Here is a 26,969-nt window from a genome sequence, read left to right on the forward strand (position 1 = left end):
ATTGTTTTATTTTGAGTAAACTACATAATCTTGACACACAGTATCAATGAACTTCACCATTCACTTTGATCTAATGTCAGTAAGCATGTCATGTCCCATCTGCAGAGAGATATTTACCTTGCTCAAGGTTAGAGATTCAAAACAAGTTAATGATAACCTTTGTTTCGCAATCTGAATTATGCAGAGATGATTTCCCTCAGTCAATTCATTTCTCTGTTCACTGACTGGTTCATGTGAATGATTAGAGGGGATTTTGTCCTTTTTCTCAAAGCAGATTCACAACCAGCAAAATCTCCAACATAGAAAATGTATTAAAAAAATGGACTTCTTTTAACAAAAAAGGTAGAGGTCTTACTCAGAATAGTTTTGCACCACCTGTAGCAGACAACCAAAGATCACTGATTCTGCAGTCTATTCAGTCTTCAAAACTGACTCTTGAGTAAAGTGCGTTTCTATTTCTTTAACATAGCCTCAAATGTAATTTTCCTTCTCCTTTATGCCAATTTTAACAAATCATAAATCAACTGTAGAGATGGAACCTATTAATAATGCAGATACATCACCAATTATGTCAAGCACATCTTGCAGGTGAAGACCAGTGGCATTTCCAAAAATACACCTGAGAGAAGATTCACATCAGTTCCCATGAATTGTCTTGTCTCTGTCCCTATTGACCTTATTCTTAAAAGCTCAAACCTTAAAACTGAACTGGAGTTTATGCAAGAACTGAAGATATCAATACCAGAGGGCAAAATAGTATGGAGCTGCTCCAGATGTAGAACCAGATAGATATGAAAATTGGTAGAAACTGCAGATTATATTAATCAGATATTCTATTATTTAAACATTGTAATGCATCATTGCCTGCCTGTGATAACGAATGACTATGGAAATAATGGCTGTGTTGCCCAGTGGTTAAATATGTAGCTGTAAACAATGTTTGTTCAGTTCCTAGAAGTAGGATTACTTGACTTAAAATTAGAAGTCCCATTCAACAACTGGCACCAACCAGTCTTCAAAGAGACACCAATAAAGATGCATACATGATGTACAGCGTCATCAAATCAAGCCTCTTTTGGTGAACAGTATGCACAAGTGAGTAAGGATTATCAGTGATCATCACTGCTGCCAACCCATTTGAGACAGAATGGTGAAATACACCATACATACCTCTCTTTACCTGCATTAGGTTTAAAGCTTAGTGAATTTATTTTCTGATACTTTGCAGGATCATAAGAGATCAAGAGAAAGGAAATGTACTCTTCTTGTGGAAGGTCCAACATCCTAGATTATATCATGAATATGTACAATAGTCGGCTCTGGAATACAGTACATGTAAACACCAGTTTCACCTACAACAGGTAAATTCACTTCCATACAGTTAAAGTCAGAAAAAAAGCATCTCTCATGAATGTTCTGGCCCCTGCTAAAGTTCCATGAACTTTCTGGGATAGCTACCTTCAATAAACAGTACAAGAAAGACAAATTTCAGAATCATACAGCATAAAAGGCTGTCTTTTGGCCCACAACATTTGTATCAAGCATCAAGGACCCACCCGTTCTAATTCTACACTGCTCCCATTACTTCTTCACTTATCCCAATTAACTCTTCATGTCAACCCTTACCTCACCAATTCTCCTGAAACCCACTTGCACTAAGGACAATTTACAGTAGCCATGAACCTACCAAACTTGCACATTTTTGGCACGTGCAAGGAAACTGGTCCACCTGAGGGAAAGCTATATATTCACAGGCAAACCCTGTGGGTCAGGATTAAACTTAAGTTTATGCAACATCATTCCTTAACTTACAAAGTGGATGAATTCTGGGGAAACCTTAAGCTAAATTCTCAAATATCAAAAAGACCTGGTACAGTGTATTAAATGCATAGAAAGCATTTCTCGGTTCATTATATTGGAAAATCACTTCACAAATTGCAGACACGTCTCAAAGGAATCAATGATGATACAACAAAAAATTGCAAATCAAATGGGTGTGATGGCACGCTGTGCGCTGCTCCTCAATTGGAACCAGATGTCAGAAGTGAAGATGCAATATTCATTCAGTGCAGTATTTTCTACTGCAAAATGCATCAAGTAAAAAATTATTTCATTCAAGTGCTTATAAAACCTACAGTATAACTAGGTTAATGCAATTTTGCTGAGTAATCTTGGGTCAGAATAATAGTTAATGGACGCTAAGTAATAGAGCTGGAAGCATGAGGAAATTGGCGTAATATGTTAGAAGCAGATCATTCTGGTAACAAGCTGGCAGGTTGGTTAATTTCTGTACAACCAGTCAGCAACTGGCGTAGGTAAGTAGGTCATCATGTGCAATCTAATCCACCAGTAAGCATCCATTGGTTCATAACGAGTGTATGGATATTTGGAAGTTAGTGCATCAGTGATGGCATTAATAACTGAAGACATGTCTTTCGAACTGCTGGTACAGAAAGACTTCATTGCCATTGTCTGTCGATCAATATATCCTTTCCCATAATCTTCTTGAACAACTTCATCCGTTTCGTTCCACAGTCTGTGAGCTATGTTTTCAATACGATCTCGAGTAAGGATGTCTGTAGCAGCTATACAGTTCCCTGGCTCAATTATGCTGACACTAACACCCCAACGTTGCTGTTCATAACGCAGACAGTCTGAGAATGCCTCCATTCCATAATTTGAAATACAATAGGCAGACTGGCCAGAGATGCCAATGCGTCCAAACATGCTGGTGACATTCACAACACGGCCTGCAAAATAAATTCAAAGTCAAATTCAAAAAAGAGAATTAATTCTACAGACTATAAATTTTTGAATTTTTTTTCTACAGTTGAACTATTAAATTCTTTCAAAGACTTAGTACCACAGATTTATTCTGAATGTTATTACAGAATCACGAACTTATTATTCAAGTACCCATTTCACTCACAGCATTTCACAATCACAAAATATTATTGAAAAAATGTACGAAATATATCTGAACATATTCCCCCAAAGCTTTCATTATTCATCATTATTAATTGGTTTCTAATCTCTGCTTTGTTCATTCTTGTTTGTGAGGACTGTTGATGTTCAATGACCATCACTAATCAAGGTAGCCATGAGCCATTATTTCAGACAGTTGAAGTCCTGAGGTGTTTCCTGAGGTTGAGAATAGAAGGGCAAGGACACTCTCCTAGCTTGTGTCTTGAATTTATTTATTTTGTTTACGTAGGGACACAGCATGGTCACAGGCTCTTCTGGCCCAGCAAGCCTGGGCCACCCAAATACACTCATGTCATCAAACCTACTAACCTGGAAGTCTTTGCAAAGTGAGAGGAAACCAGAGCACCTGGCAGAAACCCACATGCTCATGGGGAGAACGTACAAACTCCTCACAGAAATTGATCCTGGATGGCGTTAAGCTAACCATTATGCGGCCACGCTGTCCCAATGGTTTAAACGCTTTGGATAGGCAGGAGATGAGTCTCTTGCCATAGGTTACCCAGGCTTTGGCTTGGCATTGTGGCCACAGTATGTTCAGCTCAATTTTGCATTCACGGCAAATCACATTCCACACTACAGAGTGCTGACATGGGAGTAAATGATGACACCCTTTTAAAAGTCAAAGGGAAATGTCTTAACAATCCCTTACAGGGGAAAGCCATTACACAGTACCTGTGCAAGACCTTTGCAGCCATGCCTGAACATTGTCCAAGTATTGACTACATGCAAGCATGTAGTGTTCCAAATGGAGTTAATTCTTGAATAATTGTTACACTATTACTAATCCAAGACCTCCTAAAATTACTTGTAACTTCCTTATTTATTTTTAGGAGACATCTCGGAATTTATCCCTTTGCAATATATTTAAATATATTATTTATCAATTTTGGTTAGTTGGTTCACATCTCGCCTTTCAGAAATCTGTTCTAATTTATGGACAAATTCTTTTCACTTTGCTGTTGGATCTTACGCAATGATCTCTACTCTCAAGATACTCACCCATATTTAGTTCATCTACCAGCTCTACAACCCTTTATTAGCCTATTAATACATGGCTTAATGAGATATTCTCACCTCACTAATCTTATTCTGGAGTAACTTCTTTCATATCTTTCTCACATTTTAAAGTCAATAACATGCCTCAGTGATGTATTTTTTAACCATGGAACTCTAATCCCATTGACCTTAGCTACTCTCCTTATTTCCTCTGTCAATCCCTTTCCACAGGATGTATTGCTCCTTTCACCAGACTATTCACTGCCTATCCAGAAATACCCCTGATGTGTGTGACTTATAAGGCCATTTCAAAGTCATTACAATGTTAATTGCATTGCATTGCTATGAGGCTGGAGTCACACACATAAAGACAGCAGGTTTTCTGGCAGAATATATGTGTCTGAACCGGTAAACCAAATAGATTTTTACCACAATGGATTCATGGTCACCATTAATACCACATAATTTTGTATTCCAGATTTCTAATTATTGAAGGTACTTAATTCAAAATCTCTCTCTGCTTTACTGGGATAAGAGTCATGTTTTCATGACTCTCGTTTGATAGAGGTTGAAGATAATGAAGCTTGCAACAACAAAAAACTACACTCAGTGGCCATTTTATTGGCTACAGGAGCATAACCTGGTATGCTTTAGCCCTTCCTCGTGCTGTACATTTAGAAGGGCTCTTCTGCACACCACTGTTGTAACATATGGTTATTTGAGTTACTGGTGCCTTCCTGTCAGGTTGAATCAGTCTGGTTTTCTTCTTTGATCTCTCCCATTAACAAGGTGTTTTTGCTCACAGAGCTTCTGCTCACTGGATGTTTTTTTTTTGTCTTTCACAATATTCTCTGTAAACTCTAGCCAGGAAATCAGCAGTTTCTGAGATACTCAAACCACCCCATCTGGCACCAACAATCATTCCACTTTCAAAGTCACTTCGATCACATTTCTTCCCCATTCTGATGTTTGGTCTGAATCAAACTGAACTTTCTTGACTATGTCTGCATGCTTTTATTCACTGAGTTGCAGCCACATGATTGGCTGATTAGACATTTGCATTAATGAGCAGGTGTACCTAATGAAGTAGTCACTCAATCCGTGACTAAGCATCTACAAATCTTTACCAAAATAAGCCTAATAAGAATGAAAGGACAAGTTCAAGACTTTTGATTTCATTGCATGGAAAGCAAACAATACTTGCTGATACATGTCAAGACCAGTGAGGCAAGAAACATGCTTTGTAAACAAGGACTTAAATCCACACTCCAATGCCTTTGTGCAGACATTTCTTTTAATCAGTGGAAAAAAGGGCAGATTTAGTGACTTGTGAACTATGTAACTTTAGGGTTTAGAAACAATAAATACCGTAAGACATAGTAGCATAATTAACACATTCAACCCCATCAAATCTGCTCTGCCATTTGATCATGGCTGATACAATTTCCAGACACATCAATATTACATACATATGTACCACACAAGTTACGAGTTTCCAGATTGCTTTGTCACATGAATACTGGATGCCAGCTGCATGGGGGAGAAAGTTCCTGCCTGTTAGATGGGCTGTCAGATGACTCACTGGCCATTCAAATCTGTTCCAGGTTTGGAAACAGCAACGCAGTTTGCAAGTCAAATCATTCAGCCAACAACCAGAAGTACTGGAGAAACAGCCAGTACTTCACATCTGGTTGTAAGGTGACTGGATCATGTGAGTCTCACTGATTCACTGAACTTCCTGTAATCCAATGGGCAAACAATGAGGGGACCTGTTGTCAGAAGATATGAAAGGACATTAAAGATGCTGTCACTATTAGTTTGAAACCACAGTCATCAACTAAGGCTCTCATTCAGGGCAAGAGACGACTCTACCAATATTTTTCCAGTGCACTTCGATAGCCGAGGCCTTAGAATGAAAGGAAAAGGGAAAAAATAGGGTGTCTGGCACAGAAAGTTAGCAGGATTGTTTGGAGAAAGGGTGATGGTGTTCTGGGTGAAGGGAAGGCACCAACATTTTGATTATCATTAATGAAGTTGATTGAAAACAACTTGCAGTTGAGGCTGCAACAAGTCCATTATTTCACCTGTGGGCTGTGACAAGAAGGAATAATGTATGCTGCAGGAAGCAACACTGCTTAAATACATAGATCATCAGAGCAAGCAAGGCTGCACACATGGCTTTCCACAGACACAAATATGACCGAGTGTTGCGAAGCTCATCATGGCCTCCTTTACAGCCATGATGAGGCCATACTCAAGTTGGAAGAAAAACTCCTTAGATTCCCTCTGGGTAGCCTCCAACGTGATGGCAGGAAAATCGATTCCTTGAACTTCCCATTATTGTTTGTCCTCCTCTGCTTCACCATTCACCATTCCTGTTTCCTTCTCACACCTTCTTCCTGCCCATCGCCTCCTTCTGGTGCTCCTCCCCCTTCCGTTTCTTCCATGGCCTTTTGTCCTCTCCTATCAGATTCCCACTTCTCCCGCCCTTTATCTCTTTCACTAGTCAACTACCCAGCTCTTTACCTCATCCTTTCACCTATCACCCACCACCTTGTATGTCTTCCTCCCCTTCCCCCACCTTCTTAGTCTGACTCCTTCTCCCCTTCCTTTCCAGAGCTGATGAGGGTCTTGGCCCAAAATGTTGACTGTTTACTCTTTTCCATAGATGCTGCCTGGCCTGCTGAGTTCCTCCAGCATTGTGTGTGTCTGTTGCTTTGGATTTAAAGCATCTGTAGATTTTCTTGTGTTCATCACGTTTTACCTTTATACTGATTTTTGGACAAATGTAAGAAACGTTTTTTTTCAAATTGGAGTGGGGCATTTTTTTTCTCTAATACAGAAAAAGACATTGAAGTTTTGTTCACACATATAGTATTCACAGATATCAACCTGCATAGATAGCAAAACGAAGCACAGGAAGTAAAATGACTAAAATCACATTATAAATACCAGATTGGTGAGGGCTTCTTCAATCAATACACAGTTAAATTCTTAATTCAAAACTGTGCAAGTCCATTAGTTGATATTGATCTATGATTTAAAACACAGTTTTACTCACCCTTCGCTCGCCGGATAAGGGGAAGGAAGGCCTTAGTTACTCGGATGGTTCCCCATAAGTTGACATCTGCAACTTCCTTGTAATGTGCCATACTTGTAAATTCCACCTCCCCAAAAGTGGAAATGCCAGCATTGTTCACCATGCCCCAAAGTCCTGAATAAAGGGCACAACGTATTCAATCAGTGCAGTATGGATATATAAATTCATCAAGTACCATACCACCCTCTGTGTCAGGTGCAATGGATTAAGAACTGCTACAGTTGACCTATAGTTTGAAACTCTCCATTGGAAAATTTTCTGGACAAACAAAATACTAATCTGATTATCACTATTTCCTGACCAAATAAAAATTACAGCTCTGCTTGCATCTTGATTTCTAATTATTACCTACTGAACAGTAACTGTGGATTCCACTTTTTTTTAGGCCTTTCAACCAAAGGGACTAATTAGAAGAGGACCGTGACAAAGGAAAACCATTGAGCTAGTGCTGGATCATGAATAGCAACAATGATTATGATGCTTCTTAGTGGTATTTGCCTTCCCTCACAACCAATAAGATATGCATTTTTCCCAGAATATATGATACAACTAGTTCAAAATGATGAATCTCACCAAGTGTCTGTATGTCTGTGCTTTATTTCACATTAAAACAAAAAGAAACTGGATTATTTAAATTGCACTAGATCCAGTTTATTCCATTACACCATTACCGTGCCATGCCTTCCACAATAAGAATTATCATGTTTTCGTGAGGTAATATAATGAGGACATAATGCTTTAGCATCTGTACTCATGATATCCAGCATCTTTTATTAACGAATTAAGGTAACGGGCACCAGCAAATTCAAGGTTATCCCTGCTTACTGAATAAAGATGTTCCACAAAGTGGTCACCTAATTTGCATTTAGCTTCTCAAACATGAAGGAGAGAACACCGCATACAGTACACAAGGAAGTGTTACACCTGGAATGCCTTTGTAGGTCCCTGAATGCTGATAATCACAGAAGCAAACAAACAAGTGCTGCAGTGCATGCAGTTACATGAGAAGGTGCTACAAGAAAGTGTAGGAACAGAAGAGCAAACCAGGGAGCCACAAAGGGGAAGGCCCCTTTATAATGCTGAAAAGAGAAGGGAAGTAGTGGCTGGTGGTGAAATTGCTTTGAGGACAGTGGAGAAAATGATGCATTAAGTGTGATGTGGTGGTGGGGTGGAAATTAAAGAGAAGAGAACTCCTTCCTTGCTCGAAACATGGACTGTTGTGTTCCCCCCCCCCCCCCATTAGTGCTGACTAACCCACTCATTTACTCCAGCTTCCAGCATTTTCAAACCCTTGGGCCTCCTGAAATATAATCGAGACCATTGTGAGAGTATGTAGGCTTATATTGACTGTCTGCAGTTAGCCCTATCCTCCAAGGTGGAAACAGATGCAGAAAGAAGTCAGAGATGGACAATGTAAAAGTGACAACTGGACTGAAATTGGCAGCAAAAATGAGAAAAGGCTTGAGTTCTCTTTACGTGCAGAAGATCTGTGAAGAGGACCAGCATAGGACTGATAAAAGTATCACATATCACACAATAGGCTTGGGCCTATTAGAGTTCCTCACAAAAAGTTCTTATAGCTTCCTCTTATTACTTTCAAATCTAATTTCAAACTTCATCATGCTGGAATTTGTGATAGATGGTGGACATTTATCTGTCCTACTCCACATGTCAACCAAAAAAAGACTAGGTTCCAGCAAAGCAACAGAAAAATAGGAAATCAGTGAAGATGAGATGAATCTCATTGAAGTCAAGAGAACTGTTCCATAACCGATTAACATGGATTAGTACGTGGAACTACGATGTTGTGGCCATTACTGAAACTTGGTTGGAGGAAGGGCAGGATTGGATGATGCAGGTCTCCGGGTTCAGGTGTTTTAAAAGGAACAGGATGGGAGGTAGAAAAGTGGGCGGGGGGGGGGGGTAATGGCATTGCAGGTCAGGGATAGTATCACGGCTATAGAAAGGGAGGACGCTGTAGAAGGAGTGTCCATGGAGTCAGTCTAGGTGGAAGTCAGAAATAAGAAGAGATCAATCACTGTGCTGGGAGTAGTCTATAGGCCCCCAAATTGCCCTCGGGACACCGAGGAGCAGATAAGTAGGCAGATTTTAGAATGGTGCAGGAAATACAGGGCAGTAGTTATGGGTGATTTCAACTTCACTCATATTGACTGGCACCTCCTGAGTGCAAGGGGGATAGATTGTGCTGAATTTGTCAGGTGTGTTCAAGAAGGATTCCTGGCACAGTATGTGGACCGGCCGACAAGAGGAGAGGCTATACTGGATCCAGTTCTGGGTAATGAACCTGGTCAGGTGACAGACCTCTTGGTGGGGGAGCATTTTGGTGAGAGTGACCACAACTCCCTTAGCTTCAGCATAGCTAGGGAAAGGGATAAAATCAGATGAAATGGTAAAGTGCTTAACTGGGGAAGGGCTAACTTTGAAGGGATGAGGCAGGAACTAGTGAGAGTAAATTGGAAACAGATGTTCAAAGGGGAAAGCACAGAAGCAATGTGGGAGAAGTTTAGGGACCACTTGAGCTGGGTTCAGGATAGGCTTGTCCCACTGAGGCAAGGAAAATATGGTAGGAAAAGTGAACTGTGGCTGACAAAACATGTGAGGCAACTCATCAAGAGGAAAAAGGAAACATATGTTAGATATAAGAAGCAGGAAGTAGGAGAGGCTTATGAGAAATATAGGATAGCCAGGAAGGAGCTAAAGAAAGGACTTAGGAAGGCTCGAAGGGGTATGAGAAGGCCTTGGCATGTAGGATTTAGGAGAACCCCAAGACATTCTATGCATATGTGAAGAGTAGGAGGATGACGAGAACGAAGGTGGGACCGCTAAAGGATAGAGGGCAACGTGTGCTTGGAGACAGAGGAAGTTGGGGAGGTGCTAAATGAATACTTTGCTTCAGTATTCACAAATGAAAAGGATCTTGATCAGGATGAGGTCAAAGTAGAGTTGGTCTGTGTGCTGGACAATGTGGAGATTAAGGAAGAAATGCTGGATCTTCTTAAAAACATTAAGATTGATAAATCCCAAGGGCCGGATATGATATACCCCAGGTTGTTGTGGGAATTGAGAGAAGAGATCTCAGGAGCATTAGCTATGATCTTTGAATCCTCTTTGTCTGCAGGGGAAGTGCCAGAGGACTGGAGAATGGCAAATGTAGTTCCCTTGTTTAAAAAAAGTAATAGGGAGAAACCTGAGAACTGTAGACCGGTGAGTCTTACGTCGGTGGTATACAAACTACTGGAAAGGATTCTTAAGGATGGGATCTACGAGCATTTGGGGAAGTACAGTCTACTCATGGATAGTCAACATGGCTTTGTGAAGGGAAGATCATGCCTCACGAGCCTGATTGAGTTTTTTGAAGAGGTAACAAAAGAAATTGATGAGGGTAGGGCAGTAGATGTGGTCTACATGGACATTAGCAAAGCATTTGACAAGGTCCCTCATGAGAGACTCATCCAGAAAGTCACGAGGCATGGGATAACTGGAACCTTGGCTGTTTGGATAACAAATTAGCTTAAAGGAAGAAAGCAGAGGGTAGTTGTGGAAGGAAAGTATTCTGCCTGGAGGTCGGTGACTAGTGGAGTGCCGCAGGGATCTGTCCTGGGACCCCTGCTATTTGTGATTTTTATAAATGACCTGGATGTAGAGACGGAAGGATGGGTGAGTAAGTTTGCGGATGACACAAAAGATTGGAGGAGTTGTGGATGGAGCTGTAGGTGGTCGAAGGTTACAAGAGGATATAGACAGGCTGCAGAGTTGGGCAGAAAAATGGCAGATGCAGTTCAATCCAGACATGTGTGAGGTGATGCATTTTGGAAGGACAAACCAGAAGACTGAGTTCTGGATTAATGGTCAGTTACTTAGGAGTATGGATGAACAAAGGGACCTTGTGGTTCAAATCCATACATCCCTCAAGGTCACTGCACAGGTTGATAGGGTAGTTAAGAAGGCCTATGGGATGCTAGGCTTCATTAACAGGGGGATTGAGTTCAAGAGTAGAGAGGTCATGTTGCAACTCTACAAATCTCTGGTGATACCGCACTTAGAGTATTGTGTTCAATTCTGGTCACCTCATTTTAGGAAGGATGTGGAAGCTATGGAGAGGGTGCAGAGGAGATTTACCAGGATGTTGCCTGGTTTGGAGAATGAGCCATTTGAAGCAATATTAGCAGAGCTGGGACTTTTCTCTTTGGAGCACAGAAGAATGAGAGGGGACTTGATAGAGGTCTATAAGATTATGAGAAGCATAGATAGGGTGGATAGTCAGTACCTGTTTCGCAGGGCACCAACAGCAAACACCAGAGGGCGTACGTACAAAATTAAGGGAGGGAAGTTTAGGAGAGACATCAGGGGTAAGTTTTTTTTTGTTTTTTTTACACAGAGGGTTGTGAGTGCCTGGATTGACTTGCCAGGGATGGTGGTGGAGGCTAAAACAATAGGGGTATTTAAGATCCTCTTGGACAGGCACATGGATGAAAGAAAAATGGAGGGTTATGGGGTAGTGTGGGTTTAGTACTTTTTTTAAGGATTATATGGGTCAGCACAACATGGAAGGCTGAAGGGCCTGTACTTTGCTGTAGTGTTCTATATTTCTATAAAAACATTCAATGCTCTCAGCCATTTCTTGATGGCACAGAGTCAAATTGGCTAGAGATTGGCTTCCATTTAGAATAGCAGCAAACTGAGGTGCTTGTAGTTAACAAAACCATGCTTGTAGTTAACTACTGGATGTTAGCGCACATGGTTGCAACTTTTTTCTTATTTAAATAAAAAGAAAGGCAAAATAAACCTATGGTTTCTTTTCTTGATACGTTTGGTTTAAAAACTAAACATAAACGTGCCCCAGTACAAATTATATTAACTTGCTGCAATCTTATCACATTTAGAACTTGGATGAAATCCAACTAATGAAATTATAAGATTAATTTCTGATGCTTTTGATTACAAAAAGTCCTAAACAAACTATATTCAGTTAAACCTAACCAAGGACAAGTACACATTACAAAACCACTAATGATGTTAAAATAAATTAGCAACTTTGTTCAGCTAATATCAAAAGGCATCTGCAACGAAAAATGAAGAGGTAATCTTAAGGATTCACTTAATTGCATTTGTTTTTTTTGAGAAAAGCACTACTTTTGATGCACATTGGTGGTAACAAAAAGTAACTGCTGGTACTGATACTTGCATATGTCATCTATCATTTAACTGCACTGTCAGGCTACTCATGACTTTTGTGGTTCACAGTAAAACCACATGCAGAGTGAATGCTTTTCTAGTTAACACAGATTGCTGCATATTCTGAAAAAATATTCAAAACTGTCCAATAAAATCTGGTTTTCACAGATCAATTTCATCTGCAATACAGAAAGTTCAAAGTAGGGTGAAGAACAGAAAATCCTACAAAAAAGTAGTGTAAATGGCCCTCATCCATCACGGGTAAAGTTCTCCAAACCTTTCCGCACATTTACGTGAAATGCTGTCACAGGGAAGTAGCATCTATCATCAGAGACCCCTCACCCCCACCATCTGAGACATGATCTTTTCCACTGCTGCTATCAGGAAGAGCAGGGTGAGCCTCACGACTCACACCACCAGGTTCAGGAAGAGTTACCACCCCTCAACCATCAGGCTCTTGAACCAAAGGGTATAACTTCATTTGCCCTATCATTGAAATTTTCCCCCAGCCAGAGGACTCTCTCACAAGGACTCCATCTCATGTTCATGATACATATTGCTTATTTATTTATTATTATTATTTATTCTTTTTGTATTTGCACAGTTTGTTGTCTTCTGCACTTTGGGTGAACACTCTAGTTGAGCAGTGTTTCATTGATTTGGTTATGGTTATTATTATATAGATTTTTTGAGTGTGGTGACAAGAAAAGGAATCTCAGGGTTGTATGTAGTGAAACTTAGACAATCTGATAATAAAATTCACTTTGAACTTTGAAGAAACTTAAGAAAAATGGCCCCTTCATCTCCACACTAATCATTTTTATTATGTCATATCAGCATTACACTATCCCGATCAATAGTGTCTCAAGTTAAAACAGAACACACTGGAAATGCCCAACAAGTAAGGCAGCATCTGTGTAGAAGCAAGGTTAACATAAAGATTTCAGATTGCTGTATTTCATCAGGATTCTAATGCAAGATTATCAACCCAAAATGTTAGCTCTATTTCTTCCTCATAGTAGCTACCTGACAAGTATTTCCAGATTTTCTCTTTTTATTCTATTTCCAGTTTTTTTTTTATCAGTTTTGAAAATTAAGTACTGTTTTATGTTAACGAACAGAATAACCTTAAAGACATTTTGTTAAATTATCCGGCTGATATAACACAGTCCAATGTAGAACCCAGAGCATACCCTTCTCCGGATCCCTCAAATGTCTCCTTACAAATTCCTCCGCCTGCAGCACTTCCTCATCTGAGCAAATGTTCATTTGAAGAACCTTTAGACGTTCACATTTCTTCTTCTCAAGCATTCGAGCACCTTCACCGTTTTTATCCTTCCAAAGAAAAATACAATTACACCACATTTTTAAAAATCATGTCTAAATTAAGACCACTTTCCCACTGTCACACTTGATAGGTCCTATTCTTTCATGTCTTATCCTCTTGCTCTTAACATACTTGCAGAATGTCTTGGGATTTTCCTTAACCCTGCCTGCCAAGGCCTTCTCATGGCCCCTTCTGGCTCTCCTAATTTCTTTTTTAAGCTCCTTCCTGTTAGCCTTATAACCTTCTAGATCTCTAACATTATCTAGATCTCTGAACCTTTTGTAAGCTTTTCTTTCCTTCTTGACTAGATTTATTACAGCCTCTGTACACTACAGTTCCTGTACCCTACCATAACTTCCCTATCTCATTGGAAAGTACCTATACAAGAACTCTACACAAATATCCCCTGAACATTTGCCATCTTTCTTCCGTACTTTTCCTTGAGAACATCTGTTCCTAATTTAAGCTTCCAACTTCCTGCCTGATAGCCTCATAATTCCCTTTACTTCACTCTGATAATAAATTTTACTTTGAAATTTTAAGTTTTTAAGTTCCATCTGTATTCATTGCAAATACTGCTCAGCTGATCAACACACTAAAAGTTTGCCTTTGAAAATTACAAACCCTGTTCCGCTCTTTTACGTTTTCCTAAACATCAATATGATTTTTCCAACCTACACTTCTGAAAATAATCCATTCCCTGGGCCTTCTAATCATCAGATATGAATATAGTTACCACTTTTCTACCACTGACATTAGATTTCCTTGCTCTTTCTGTGTCTTCAAAATGTATCTTCCAACTAAAATAATACAAGGACCTGCTTTTAATTTCAAATAAGCCTACCAATTTAAAAAAAATCTCTAGAAACTTCATTTTCAATACTGAAATTTTATAAATTCTGACTCTTTCACAGCTTTAATCTTAATTATAATTTCACTTAATCTTTTGCACAATTACAAAAACTATAAAAACATGACTGTCACCCTCATAAAATAACATTCTGACCAATTTGATGTGGGAAGTGGATTTTGAACTTACTGTCAGATCTGTCTACTACTGGAATTCTCATTGTGGATATTCTGGGATTCATACAAACAACTCAATAGAAATTGATCAACAATTCAAATTCAATGATCAATATATCTCATAACTATAAGAAGGTAGTGGGCAAAAGAGGTAAACTTCCATCCCTTTTTAATCAGCAGTTCCTGAATTGCCCCTAAACAAAAAAAAAAATGAAATTTCAAGGCTAAATGTCCAGAGTCCAACAGTCAAAAAGTAAATAAATTTGCAGACATGATACATTCCTTTAATAAGTGACTCAGTCACTTTAAATTCCATTCAGTAATACTTTTAACCATTTCAAGCAGGAATGCAACCAATTGTTTTGTGGGAAACCTGAAAAACTTGCACTCAAGTGTTTAAATGTGCAAAGGCTTTAATTTTGTGCAGTTGAAGACCTGAAAGGATAGAAAACAGCGCCATAAAGTCTTGCTCTTGAACCCAGAGCTATGAAATACTACAGTCATATTGTCAAAGAATCAGTTGGCCATGCCAGACTTTAGGTAATGGATGCCAGAGTTTAATAAAGTTCAAGAATTGTGTTAGTATTAGAAATAATAGAGGCATAAGATTTGCTGCTAAGGTTCTCTGTGTTCCTGGAAGAATAATTCGGGCAAAGTTGAAATATGAAAACTCATTGTTAAGAATTCAGCCACAGGCACTTCTGGTTCTCAATTTTATAATATTGAAATATGTAATCTTCCATTTTCTAATATTTCTAACTTTAACATTTCCAATTGATTTATGTTTCAGTATGGAATTGTAAAGAGATTGTGAATAACATTAGTGAGTACATCACACTATTATTACATCTCATCATGCAACCAGGTTGTAAGTCTGGTCAACTGCAAGAATCCCCTGCCTGCCAACTAGATGTTATTAATATTCACAAGACACATTGATTAATGAGAAAATCCAACTAGAAATTTATTAACAATTCTGATCTAAATGCTCAAAATTTTCAATCCTTTCCAAATAACAGGGGTCTTATTTTTCCGTAACCACATAATTCTGAATTGAGCAAAAAGATGATCAGAAAATATACAAAGCAGATTCAATTCCAGATCCACAGAAGGTGGATCTCACACTCACCTTTAAGAGGCAGGCAGCAAAAACAGAAAACCCCTTGGCATGTAGATGCTCTGCCAAAGCAAAACCAAATCCTTTATCACATCCTGTGATTAAGATGGCCTTATCCTCAACCTAGAAACAATAAAACAATACTGATATATTAATTTTACCTCTAGAAAACAGACAATTCTCTTGCTGCAAGTGAGAGATTAAAGCTGATAAACACCATGTACAGCTTCCTGACCCACATGGGAATGTAATGGTGCTTCAGCTGCTGTAACACCGACAACCAGGAGTGGCACGCATTCTCGTGGCCACGGTACATGATATCCAAGTACTGAAAAATAACATCAGAATGAACATTTTGACTATGCCATTTCAGAGAAACATTACAAAATATTGCACATTGAAGCACCTGAACAGTCACTGATTAACAAGGCAGATCGAAATTGGAGATCTGACCCTTCGAATAAATATTTAATACAACAGTGGCTCAATACGCGACAAGACATCCAAAGACATGATTTGACTTGGAAAAATTTCTGCAACATTTCCCACTGTATAATCCATTTAATTCTCAACAGGTTTGTGTAAAAGATTTGACATGATTCAGATGGATCTGAACATAACAAATCACTTACCAACTTAACTCATAAACAATAAAGAATATTCTTTTACTTTAAGTGAAATAATACTCCTTTTCATTAAGGGTTTAACAAAGGTGATTGTAACTATTCAAAATAGATTAGATTTGTGCTCCAATAAATAGAGTGCACCAGGTTTAGAAACAAATGCCTCTTTTGTCAGAACAGAAGAAATCTCTGGAAGGAAATGATCTATAAAAATGTAATGAATGATAGATCGGGGATTTACAGAAAGAGCCAGTTGCCATTCATTATTGCAATCTCCATTGTTTGTAATTTACATCAATAACTTTGATTCAAAATTTAACAAATTTTCACGTACATTAACTTTTTTCTAACACTCCACAAGATTGTCTTGATACACTTCTATAGGTGTGCTGTTTGTTCAATTCTCATTAAAGTAGATCCCACACCAGTTTAGGGAACAGTGATTACCCTTCAAACATCAGTCTGCTGAACCAGCATGGATACTGTCATTCACTTTTGGACTGATTCCACAATCTATTGACCCACTTTCAAGGACTCTACAACTCATGTTATCAGTATTATTGATTTTATTTGTAGTTTGCCTTCTTGTTGTACATTGATCGTTTGTCAGTTTTGGTTTGTGTGTAGTTTTTCCAGTGGCTCGATTGTATTTCTCTGTTCCACAGTGAATGATTACAAGGAAATGAATCATGGTGACGTAAACAGTACCTACTTTGAATTTGCATTTATCATACGGTTAAAGTGAATTTGAAGCCAAGGACCTGATCCAACATGGCAATGAAAGAGAACAAGAGGAGAAAAAGTCAATCTACTTCATTTCAGTCAGTTTGAACCTTCAGTTACTCAACACTAGTTGATTAGTGAGGAACTAAAATTAGTTTCTAACATTAATCTTCTAAAAATCCCACTACAACTACATTCATTTATAACTTGAGATTTTTGCACTAGAAAAGGATTTGGTTAGTCCACATTGATGGTCAGGGACTCAGTTATGGTGATGCCTTTGAATATAAGGGTGGGTGGTTAGATTCTCATTTGCAGGAGATCATCATTTGTCCAGGATTATTTAGCGCTCAAACAGCTCAGCCTGAAGGTCGTCCAGGTATTACTTTATTCAGGCATGGGCTACCTCATTTTCTAGAGATATTCTGTAAAGAAGTAAAAGCTCTGTAGATCCATTTTAAACCTATGATGGAAGGAAGAACAATGAGGAAGCAGTTGAAGATTGTTGAGCCTCAGACGGTGCCCTGCTGAACCCCATTGGTGCTGTCTGGGAGTGGGATGGTTAAGGACAGACAATCACAACCACCGTTCTTTGTGTGAGAGATGACTCCAGCCATTGGACTGTCTCTCTCTCTGATAGTCAATGACTTCAGTTTTACAGAGCATGCTGTGCCATGTAGGTGAAAAATGCCTCTCATTTCACATCCAGAATTAAACTTTTCAGTCACTGTTTAGACCAAAGCTCTGAAGAGGTCTGGAACCAAACGGACCTGACAAAACCGAAAACAGGCATTGATGAATAGGTTGTGACTGTTCCATCAAGTGATAAATTGATTTTTATTGTCACATGCAAATTGATAAATGAGTATTGATCAGCATGAATGGCATGCAAGGTAAGTTTTTTCAGTGTACAGTGGAACATGGGACAGTAATTAACTAATTTACCAATTTAGGTACCACTTGTCAGAATTATCACAGCACCTTCCATCACCTTGCTGAGAATACACTCAATAGGTAATCAATAGTTGAGCTGAATTTGTCTTTTTTTTAATGGACAGGATATATCTGAGCAACTTTCATATTTTCGGGTAGACACTGCTGCCAAGAGGTCAGAAGTAACGAAGTCCGCTCATAAATGAACAACATTCAGCACTGTTAATGACTCCTGAGCTAATGAAACAGCAATAGCCAGGTGTGGGCTGATAAATGGCAAGCACATTCCAGCTACGCATTTGACAGACAGTGATTTCTGACTAGAGAAAATTCAGCTCTCACTCCATGACATTCAACAGCATTATTATCACCAAGTACCCCACTATCAATATCCGGGGGGGTACCATTGATCAGAAACTGGACAGGGGTAGCTGTAGACACAAAGTGACACCAAGATCAGGTCAGGGGTGAGGAATTCGGCAGCAAGTAACTCGCTTCTTTACGCCCACAAGACTGTCCACCATTTACAAGGCTCAAATTGATAGCGTGATGGGGTACTCTCCACCTCCCTGGATTTGTGCAACTTCAGTAACACTCAAGATGCTTAACACAATACAAGGTGTAGCAGTCCATTTGACAGGCACCTCATCCACAACCATTCAATCAGCCCACCACCAACACAGTAATGGTAGTGGGTACCATCTACAGGATGGACTGCAGTAGCACACGGAGACTCCTCGGGTAACACCTTCCAAACACACATCCTCTAACAGCTACAAGGACAAAGGCAGGAAAGGCATGGGAATACCATCATAACCAACCCAGGCATTATTTATCTTGCATTTCCACAACTGCTGTCGTAAACAATCTTGTGATGTTAACAACTTATAATTCAAACTTGCAGTCAACCGTTCCTTCCTATCAGTCTGAATTTCTCCATTTCACTCTTAGTGGTTTACCCTTTCAGCAATTTCCTTCCTAATTATGACTTGCCCATTATCACTTGGCAGGCAATTATCATTGTGTCATTTATTCTTGTTTCTAACAAAGCAGGTACCTTCCATGCTCTTTGCTTCTGAATATATTAATAAATTAATACAGTGGAAGGGGTGTGCTGGCACGTGGCCTAGTGGGCAAGGCATCAGACTAGTAACTTGAAGGTCACTGGTTCGAGCCTCAGCTGAGGCAGCGTGTTTGTGCACTTAACAACACATTGCTCTGCGATGTCACCGGTGCCAAGCTGCATGGGTCCTAGTGCCCTTCCCTTAGACAACATTGGTGGCCTGCAGCTTGGGCAACTGCCAGTCTCCCATACAACCCTGCCCAGGCCTGCACCCTAGAAACTCCAGGTGCAGATCCATGGTCTTTCGAGACCAACGGAGGCCACCACCACCACAGTGTGGATGCCACCACCACCACAGTGGAAGGGGCTGTGTTCCAAGAAAACTATTTTCTGCAATGTGAGCCTATTAACCCTATTGCTGAACGAAAGGTTGGCAGAGAGCCAAGTCTTGGTGTAGTTAACACTGTAAGCAATAGATGAAAGGGAAGTTTCAGATGTGACTTAACATTGGGTAAAACAGAGCAGATGGGTAACATACTTGATCACGAGCATGCAACAAAATTGGCTCAGATCTTAGAAATAATATTTCAGGACTCTAATAGGCTGCCAAGGACTTAGAATGGCCAATTTCATGTTCATTTTTTTCAGGAGGCAAAGCCATTCAAATTCTAGATCCTGCTTATTGAGCTAAGTAAAACAGAAGGGAATATGACAGGGTACCTCAGACAAACAGAATGCACATCCTGCCCCATGGCACAATTCCAACAAGCTTCCCGTGTCAGGGACAATCGTAAGCAGTAGTTGTATCATCAACTGAACGAGTCTGAGTTCTTAATTTTGAAACTTAAGCAACAGCTGATGCCATTATGGTCCGAGTTTTTCAGAAATAGAGTATGTCGGAGATGATAATCAGTACTTCAAGGCAGTGCAGTCAGAGAAGGAAAGGGCGATTGGCACGTTAAAATAAAGAGACTGGGCATTTAGCTCAAGAGACCTCCGAAGATCTTTGCTCTTACCAGAAAGTGATGGGAAAACTCTTCTCCAGAAGAGTGCAGCCAGGCACAAGACCATGACTCCAAAAGTAGCTCAACTGTGAAAAGAGGGAGGAGCAGAGTCAAACGAACTACAGTTGAAGGAGATTTTACTTAAAAGAACAGACGGTGAATCTGTGGTTGCGGGTATGATTCCAGAATAACATGCTACTCCTCTGGTATCAAGAACTAGGATATCACTGAGCGTTTGCTGGAGGGGGAAACTGAGCCGTGAGAGGTCATGGTCCACCTGTGGTAAAATGGAACCAAGAATATTAAAAATCAGGATCTTAGAGTAATAATTTCTAGATTGCTCCTGATGCAACAGGCAAGTGGGCAAAGAAAATTGACAGAACGTTTTGATGAATGTTCAGTTGAAAAGATGGCGCAGCAATGTTTCAGAGTACAGGAGGCAAGGAGACCTGTTCTAAGGGAGTTGGGACACGTTGGACAGGTGGGTTGCACTTCCCCAGACATGAGACTAATACTCTGATGGGTAGTACGATTGGGATGGATTTAAATTAGCTTGACAGGATGATGAGAAGGTTGACAAAGAGTCAAAAGGGGGCAACAAAGAACTAGAAATGAAGGGCAAAAAGATAAAGGCAGAGTAAATGGAAGTAAAAGTGGACCATAAAGGAATCTGGCTACATTTAATGGCATTTATTTAAATGCAAGGAGAAAATTAAATATGATTGACATATGGACATATGCTATTATAGCTACTGTGAAAACAGTACATGTATAGAGGGGCAGGACTAGAAGCTCAACCCTCCTGTGTACGGCTTTCTCAGACAAGACAGCAGTGAAGTTGGCAGAATTGGTTAAAAATACAATCATAACTGTTTTAAAGAATCATTATTAGAAAGATTATCAAATAAGGAATTCAGCAAAAACATAAAAAGGTAAAAGCACACTGTTTGGAGTATACAACAGGCCTTCAACTGACATAAGGAAGGTCAACGAGCAAATTTCTGACCAGAACAAGTAGTTTTCCATTAGCCCAATATTAACTGAGATAGAGTTTTTAAAACTAAAAGGACACAGAATTCCTAAATTTTATTCAGGAGAATTTTTAAGCCATAATTCTGCAAGCCCAACAAAAAGGTACAGGGTTTCAATTCCAAATTGAGTTTCAGGGAATTAAACTGGGCAGATTAAAGGAGTATCCATGGAAGATCATCTCCATGCAGGGCACATAATCCAGTTACATTGTTATGTTCAAAAAAATAAAGATGACATGAAAGCAAAAATTCTAACACCACAACCAAAACACCCAACACTAACCATCAAGTAAGTACAGTCCTGACGAAGGGTCTTGGCCTGAAACGTCGACAGCGCTTCTCCCTATAGATGCCGCCGGACCTGCTGCGTTCCACCAGCATTTTGTGTGAGTTGCTTGAAGTACCTACTAATCCCATTTTACTCTTCCAATATTCTCAACTCCTCAAGAAGATTCTAGCTACCACTCATCTACATACTAAGGTCAATTTAATGTCCAATTGATTGACTGCCAGGCACATCTTAGATGTGGGGAAAAATAAGGGCAACCTAGGGAACCTACATGGCCCTAGTGAGAACATACTAACTCAACACAGTCAGTGGTAGAAATGAGGAACAATCAAATATGCTGTTTGGCAATGGCTCTGCCAGCTACGTCACTGTGCTGCAGTTTCTACTCTGAAGACACAGCAGCCCCACAGCGATAGCAGCATTGAAGGAAATTCAGTGGACGTGAGATAAATTTAATACAAAATGGGGAGTGGAGAGGATGACAACCAAATGGACCACAAGATGCATATAGTGTACATTAAGGTAAAAATAAAGGACATTTATAACAGAGATCAAGAGCTTAATACAACACTAAGCCTATAAAAGTGATAGATCAAGGAGGAGATAACAATGTAGTTTAAACACAGTTCATTTATCTTTAGTGATACATGTTAAAATTTATATAAAATTCTTAAAACACATTTAAAGTTCAAGAGGATGTCCATCTTATCAAAGATTTCTAAATTATAATTTCTAAAACACAAGAGATTTCCAAAACACATGTACAATTCCTGTTGGCTAAAAAGAAGCGCCAGCCAGTTGCAGATGAACAAGTTGCCCATCACAGCAAATGGATTCTGGTTCACTCTGTCTTTCTGGCATTCTTTTTGCTGTTCCTTGACAAGCCTAACTGCTCTCATACATTTATACTGTTTTTCTGTCACTTGGGTGACTTCACATGCATATGATATTTTTCAGACACCTTTTCACGCAGATGGTCTAAAAGAATTATGGGAAAAGATATCCCAGATATCCAAAATTAATGCCGCAAATGCTAACTCTCTGAGTACAAAGATCTTCCAACTACTGATAAATCAGCTATTCTTTTTACAAAGGATATCCTCTCTTCTCACTGTTGCTGTCAGGAAGAAGGTACAAGAGCCCCAAGACTCATACCACCAGATTCAGGAACAGATATTACCCATCAAAGATCAGGCTTTTGAATCAAAGAGGATAACTTCACTTGCTCCATCATTGAAAAGTTCTCACAACCTATGGACTCACTTTCAAGGACTCTTCATCTCAAGTACAGTACTCGATATTTATTTATTCTTATTATTTCCTTCTTTTTGTATTTGCACAGTTTGTAATCTTTTGCACACTGGTTGAACACCCAAGTTGGTGCAGTCTCTCTTTGATTCTGTGATGGTTATCATTCTATGGATTTATTGAATATGCCAACAATAAAATTAATCTCAGGGTTGTATATGGTGACAAATATGTAGTTTGATCCACTGGACAACAAATTTTTTCATAAGTGTTGCTTCCTCAGAATTTGTTTTTGTTTATGATATAGTCTGCTTGAAGCTGAACACAAATATAATTCCAGACTACCTGTATAACGTAGGAATTTGGAGAAACAACAAATTAACTTATATTGAATATGTGTTTAATTGCATAATGGTGCTGATGCTTTGCAATTCAATTAAGTTAAAATATTTTGTTTATGATTTTCATTTCTACTCAGTGTCTGAGGCTTCTTGCTTAAGTGTCCAACAATAATTCGCCAGCATTGATGGAATCCAGTTGCCCTGGTATCATTTCTCCATGACCGTAATGTCCTGGTGAAACCTTTCACCATGCTCGTCACTAACAGCACCAAGATTTGCAGGGAAGAAGTCTAAATGGGAATGCAGAAAATGAATCTTTAGTGACATGTTGCATTTCACTGTTTTATATGCTTGAAGCATGGTTTCAAACAGCTGCATGTAGTTTGGTGCTCTGTAGTTGCCAAGAAAAATTTCAACAACTTCCTTGAATACCTTCCATGTGATTTTCTCCAGTCCCACTAGAAATTCTTCAAATTGCCTGTCATCGATGACTTGTTTCACTTGTGGACTAACAAAAATGCTTTCCTTAACCTTGGCATCAGTTATTCTGGGAAGCATCCGTCTCAAATAACAAAATCCTTCATAGAAATTTTTGTGCCTGGTGATAGCAAATTCCATCTTTACAGCCCTGAACCCAATAATTATTACTGAAACCTGTCCTGCCATGGAGCAGCCACACTGCCTAAACATACCCAAGCACGCCTGGACAAGATAGGTAACTTTCCAGCTTACATTGTAGGCAACATTTTAATTGACTTGAATTATGAATTAAAATAATAAACTTAAGGTTATTTAAAACTGGTGCTTTGATAGAGAAAGTTCATTGTGATTTTCACAATCAGTAGCCCACAATTCATAAGACACACCTAAAGGTATTCAGGAAGCAAAATCTTTGTTGTCCAGTGTAATAAATTTACTTTGAACTTTGAAGTGATAGTTTCAGTCTGGTCAGAATAGGGAAGAAATGTGATCTAAGTGACTGACCATGAAATGGTTGTTCATACCAGATGGGGTGGTGTGACAATCTAAGAAACTGCTGATCTCCTGCTGATCTTCACACAAAAGTTTACAAAGAATGGTGCGAAAAGCAAAAAAATGTCTAGTGAGCAGTAGTTTTGTGGGTGAAAATGCCATATTGATGAGCGGTCAGAGGAGAAAATACATGACTGGTTCAATCTGACAGAAAAGAGATTCCAACTCAAATAACAATATGTTACAACACTGGTGTGCAGAAGAGCATTTCTGAACGCACAAGTCGAACCTTGAAGTGGCTGGACTGCAGGAGCAGAAGACCACAAGCATACACTTGGTAGCCAATTGAATAGGCACAGGACGGCCTAATAGAGTGGCCACAGAGCACAGAAAGTATAGAAGAGAAATTAAAACAGAAATTAGGAAAGCATAAAGACAGTGCATTGGCCCTCATCAATCATGGGATTGAGTTTAAGAGCCAAGAGGTAATGTTGCAGCTATATAGGACCCTGGTCAGACCCAACTTGAAGTACTGTGCTCAGTTCTGGTCACCTCACTACAGGAAGGATGTGGAAGCTGTAGAAAGGGCGCAAAGGAGATTTACAAGGATGTTGCCTGGATTGGGGAGCATGCCTTATGAGAATAGGTTGAGTGAACTTGGCCTTTTCTCCTTGGAATGACGGAGGATGAGAGGTGACCTGATAGAGGTGTACAAGATATTGAGGGGCATTTATCGCATGGATGGACAGAGGCTTTTCGCCAGAGCTGAAATGGCTAGCATGAGAGGCATAGTTTTAAGGTGCTTGGAAGTCGGTACAGAGGAGATGTCAGCTGTAAGTTTTTAAACGCAGAGAGTGGTGAGTGCTTGGAATGGGCTGCCAGTGGTGGTGGTGGAGGTGAAAATGATAGGGTCTTTTAAGAAAATCCTCGATGGCTACATGGAGCTTAGAAAAATAGAGGGCTATGGGTATAGCCTAGGTAGTTCTATGGTAGGGACATGTTCAGCACAACTTTGTGGGCCGAAGGGCCTGCATTATACTGTATGCTTTCTATGTTCTATATTTCTAAGTAGGAAAAAATTGGTAATCAAAGTCAAAAAGAAATCTAAAGATGCATTCTGAGCACATAAGGATAAAGTCAATAACTTAAGAGAAGGTATAGGGCCTCAAAAGAACCTTTAAGGTAACCTGCGTGAGTGAAATTCTGAATGAATGCTCTGAAAATATCTTCATAAAAGGAATGGATTATGACAATGCTACCTTTAATGCAATTTAGTCCAAAATGTCACTGATGATTAAAAAAAATAACAGTATTAAGGGTGTTTAAATCTTTGGATAGTTACAATTGCCAAATTAAACATACCCCAGTAGTTAAAAGGGAGAAAAATGCCGAGGCTCCGACTACAATTTGGCAGTCCTCCCTGCCTTCAGAAATACTACTGTCTGATTAGAGGAATCTCATATTTTGCTAAGAAAAGGATTAACTAGTGAGAACGAGCATGTCTGGGATATCATAGGGTTGGAATCGATTGTAGTTTTTGTTGGACTCTGGATCAAGGTTTCTTGGGGTCTTGGCTATTGCTTGCATTGTGGGGGAAGGGGGGGCATTGGTGTTTTTGCTGGTGCAAGTGTGAGGAGGGGGATGTTCAATGCTTTTGCTGTTGTTTATGTAGGAGAGGAGGAGGGGGACTTTGTGGTTCTGAAGTTTCTGTCATTCATTCTTTGTTTTTTTCCTGTTTTGTGGATGCCTGTAAAGAGCAAGGATTTCAAGTTGCATACTGTATACATTCTCTGACATTAAGTTGAACCATTAATTGAACTATATGAATAGGAACCAGATACCATCAATGTTGTGCAAGTTATAGGAATCCATGCTTAGAATTGTATAAACACATTTGATGTAGTCCATCTGGACTTTAGCAAGGTCCTTCGCAGTAGATTGGTTAAAAAAATGAAAACCTATGGGATCCAAATGACGTGAGAAATAGTTTCCAAAATCAAATCAATGGCAAAAGGCGAAGCCCAATGAATAAAGGGGTGTTTTGTGACCTGAGGTTGTAAACAATAGGGTTCACTAGGTTTAGACCTCAACACTTGTTTTTTTCTAATATAGACTAATGATGAAGAACCACATTTTTAGGGGTCATAGTAAAAAGATTGCTCATTAAATGATATAAAAATCAGTTATGCTGATTTCTATAGAAAGAACATCTTTCTTCAATTGAGTTTACCTTTACAACAATGAATGGCAGAATAAACATTGGCAGTGGAAAGGATTAAACAGATTTGAAATGGATCCTCAACACGAAATCAATAGCCTTCCAGTAAGTATAATGGTAATGCTGAAAGCAGCAGTATAACTAATTCATTACAATAAGACAATTATCCCGTGGCAGTTACTTAGAAGTTGATGGATTTATTAATTCTTTCTTAGACTACGGAGCCCTTCGAAAACAAAGCACTTCGATTATCGGACAGTTAAAACAAAATGAAAAAAGAATAAATAATCAAATCAGATGTTAAAATGCACTGCTCTGAATCTCAGTTTCACGGCCGCCCACTTCTCCAACTGAAGATCATTCAGAGACTGAGACTAGTCGGGTTTTACCGCAAAAGGGTTTTGCCTTGCAAGTGTGCAGAATTTAACCAGAGTAAAAGGCCGTTGTGGAGAGCCCTACCTTCACAGAGCCGCGGGGCAGACCGGGCATTGCCACGCACAGCACAAACATCAGATACGCCAGGAAGATGCTCTGGGTCACTAGTTCCTCCGGGCAACCAAACACCTTGAAAAATGTCTTCAGCATCTCGGGCAGCCACAAGCCCAGACCCAGGGTCAGCAGGAAGGAGAACAGCATCATGGCAGCCATCTGCGGGCGAGACATCTTGGTCATCTTTCCCGCCTCCCTGAAGCCCCCGGCTGTCCAGCGACCAGCGAAGCGCGGATGCTGTCAACCCCCTTCCCACTCCGGATCGACTCCGCCTCGGCCCGCCCCGGA

General features: G+C 39.6%; 1 protein-coding gene across 2 annotated transcripts; it reads right to left on the reverse strand.

The window, feature by feature from the left end:
- On the reverse strand, positions 1 to 26,969 carry LOC132377644 (D-beta-hydroxybutyrate dehydrogenase, mitochondrial-like). Of its 2 annotated transcripts, none has more exons than XM_059943835.1 (5): positions 26,652 to 26,969; positions 15,760 to 15,870; positions 13,471 to 13,612; positions 7,043 to 7,195; positions 1 to 2,750 (listed from the first exon to the last, which is right to left on the reverse strand). In XM_059943835.1, the coding sequence occupies exons 1-5, from the start codon at positions 26,862 to 26,864 to the stop codon at positions 2,281 to 2,283; spliced, it is 1,089 nt and encodes a 362-aa protein (XP_059799818.1). In that variant the 5' UTR covers positions 26,865 to 26,969; the 3' UTR covers positions 1 to 2,280. The 2 variants fall into 2 exon arrangements, with proteins under 2 accessions (XP_059799818.1, XP_059799826.1); XM_059943843.1 differs by lacking the exon at positions 26,652 to 26,969 and adding an exon at positions 15,965 to 16,098.

Source organism: Hypanus sabinus, chromosome 2, assembly GCF_030144855.1.
Source record: "Hypanus sabinus isolate sHypSab1 chromosome 2, sHypSab1.hap1, whole genome shotgun sequence".
In the NCBI taxonomy this organism is placed as follows: Eukaryota; Metazoa; Chordata; class Chondrichthyes; order Myliobatiformes; family Dasyatidae; genus Hypanus; species Hypanus sabinus.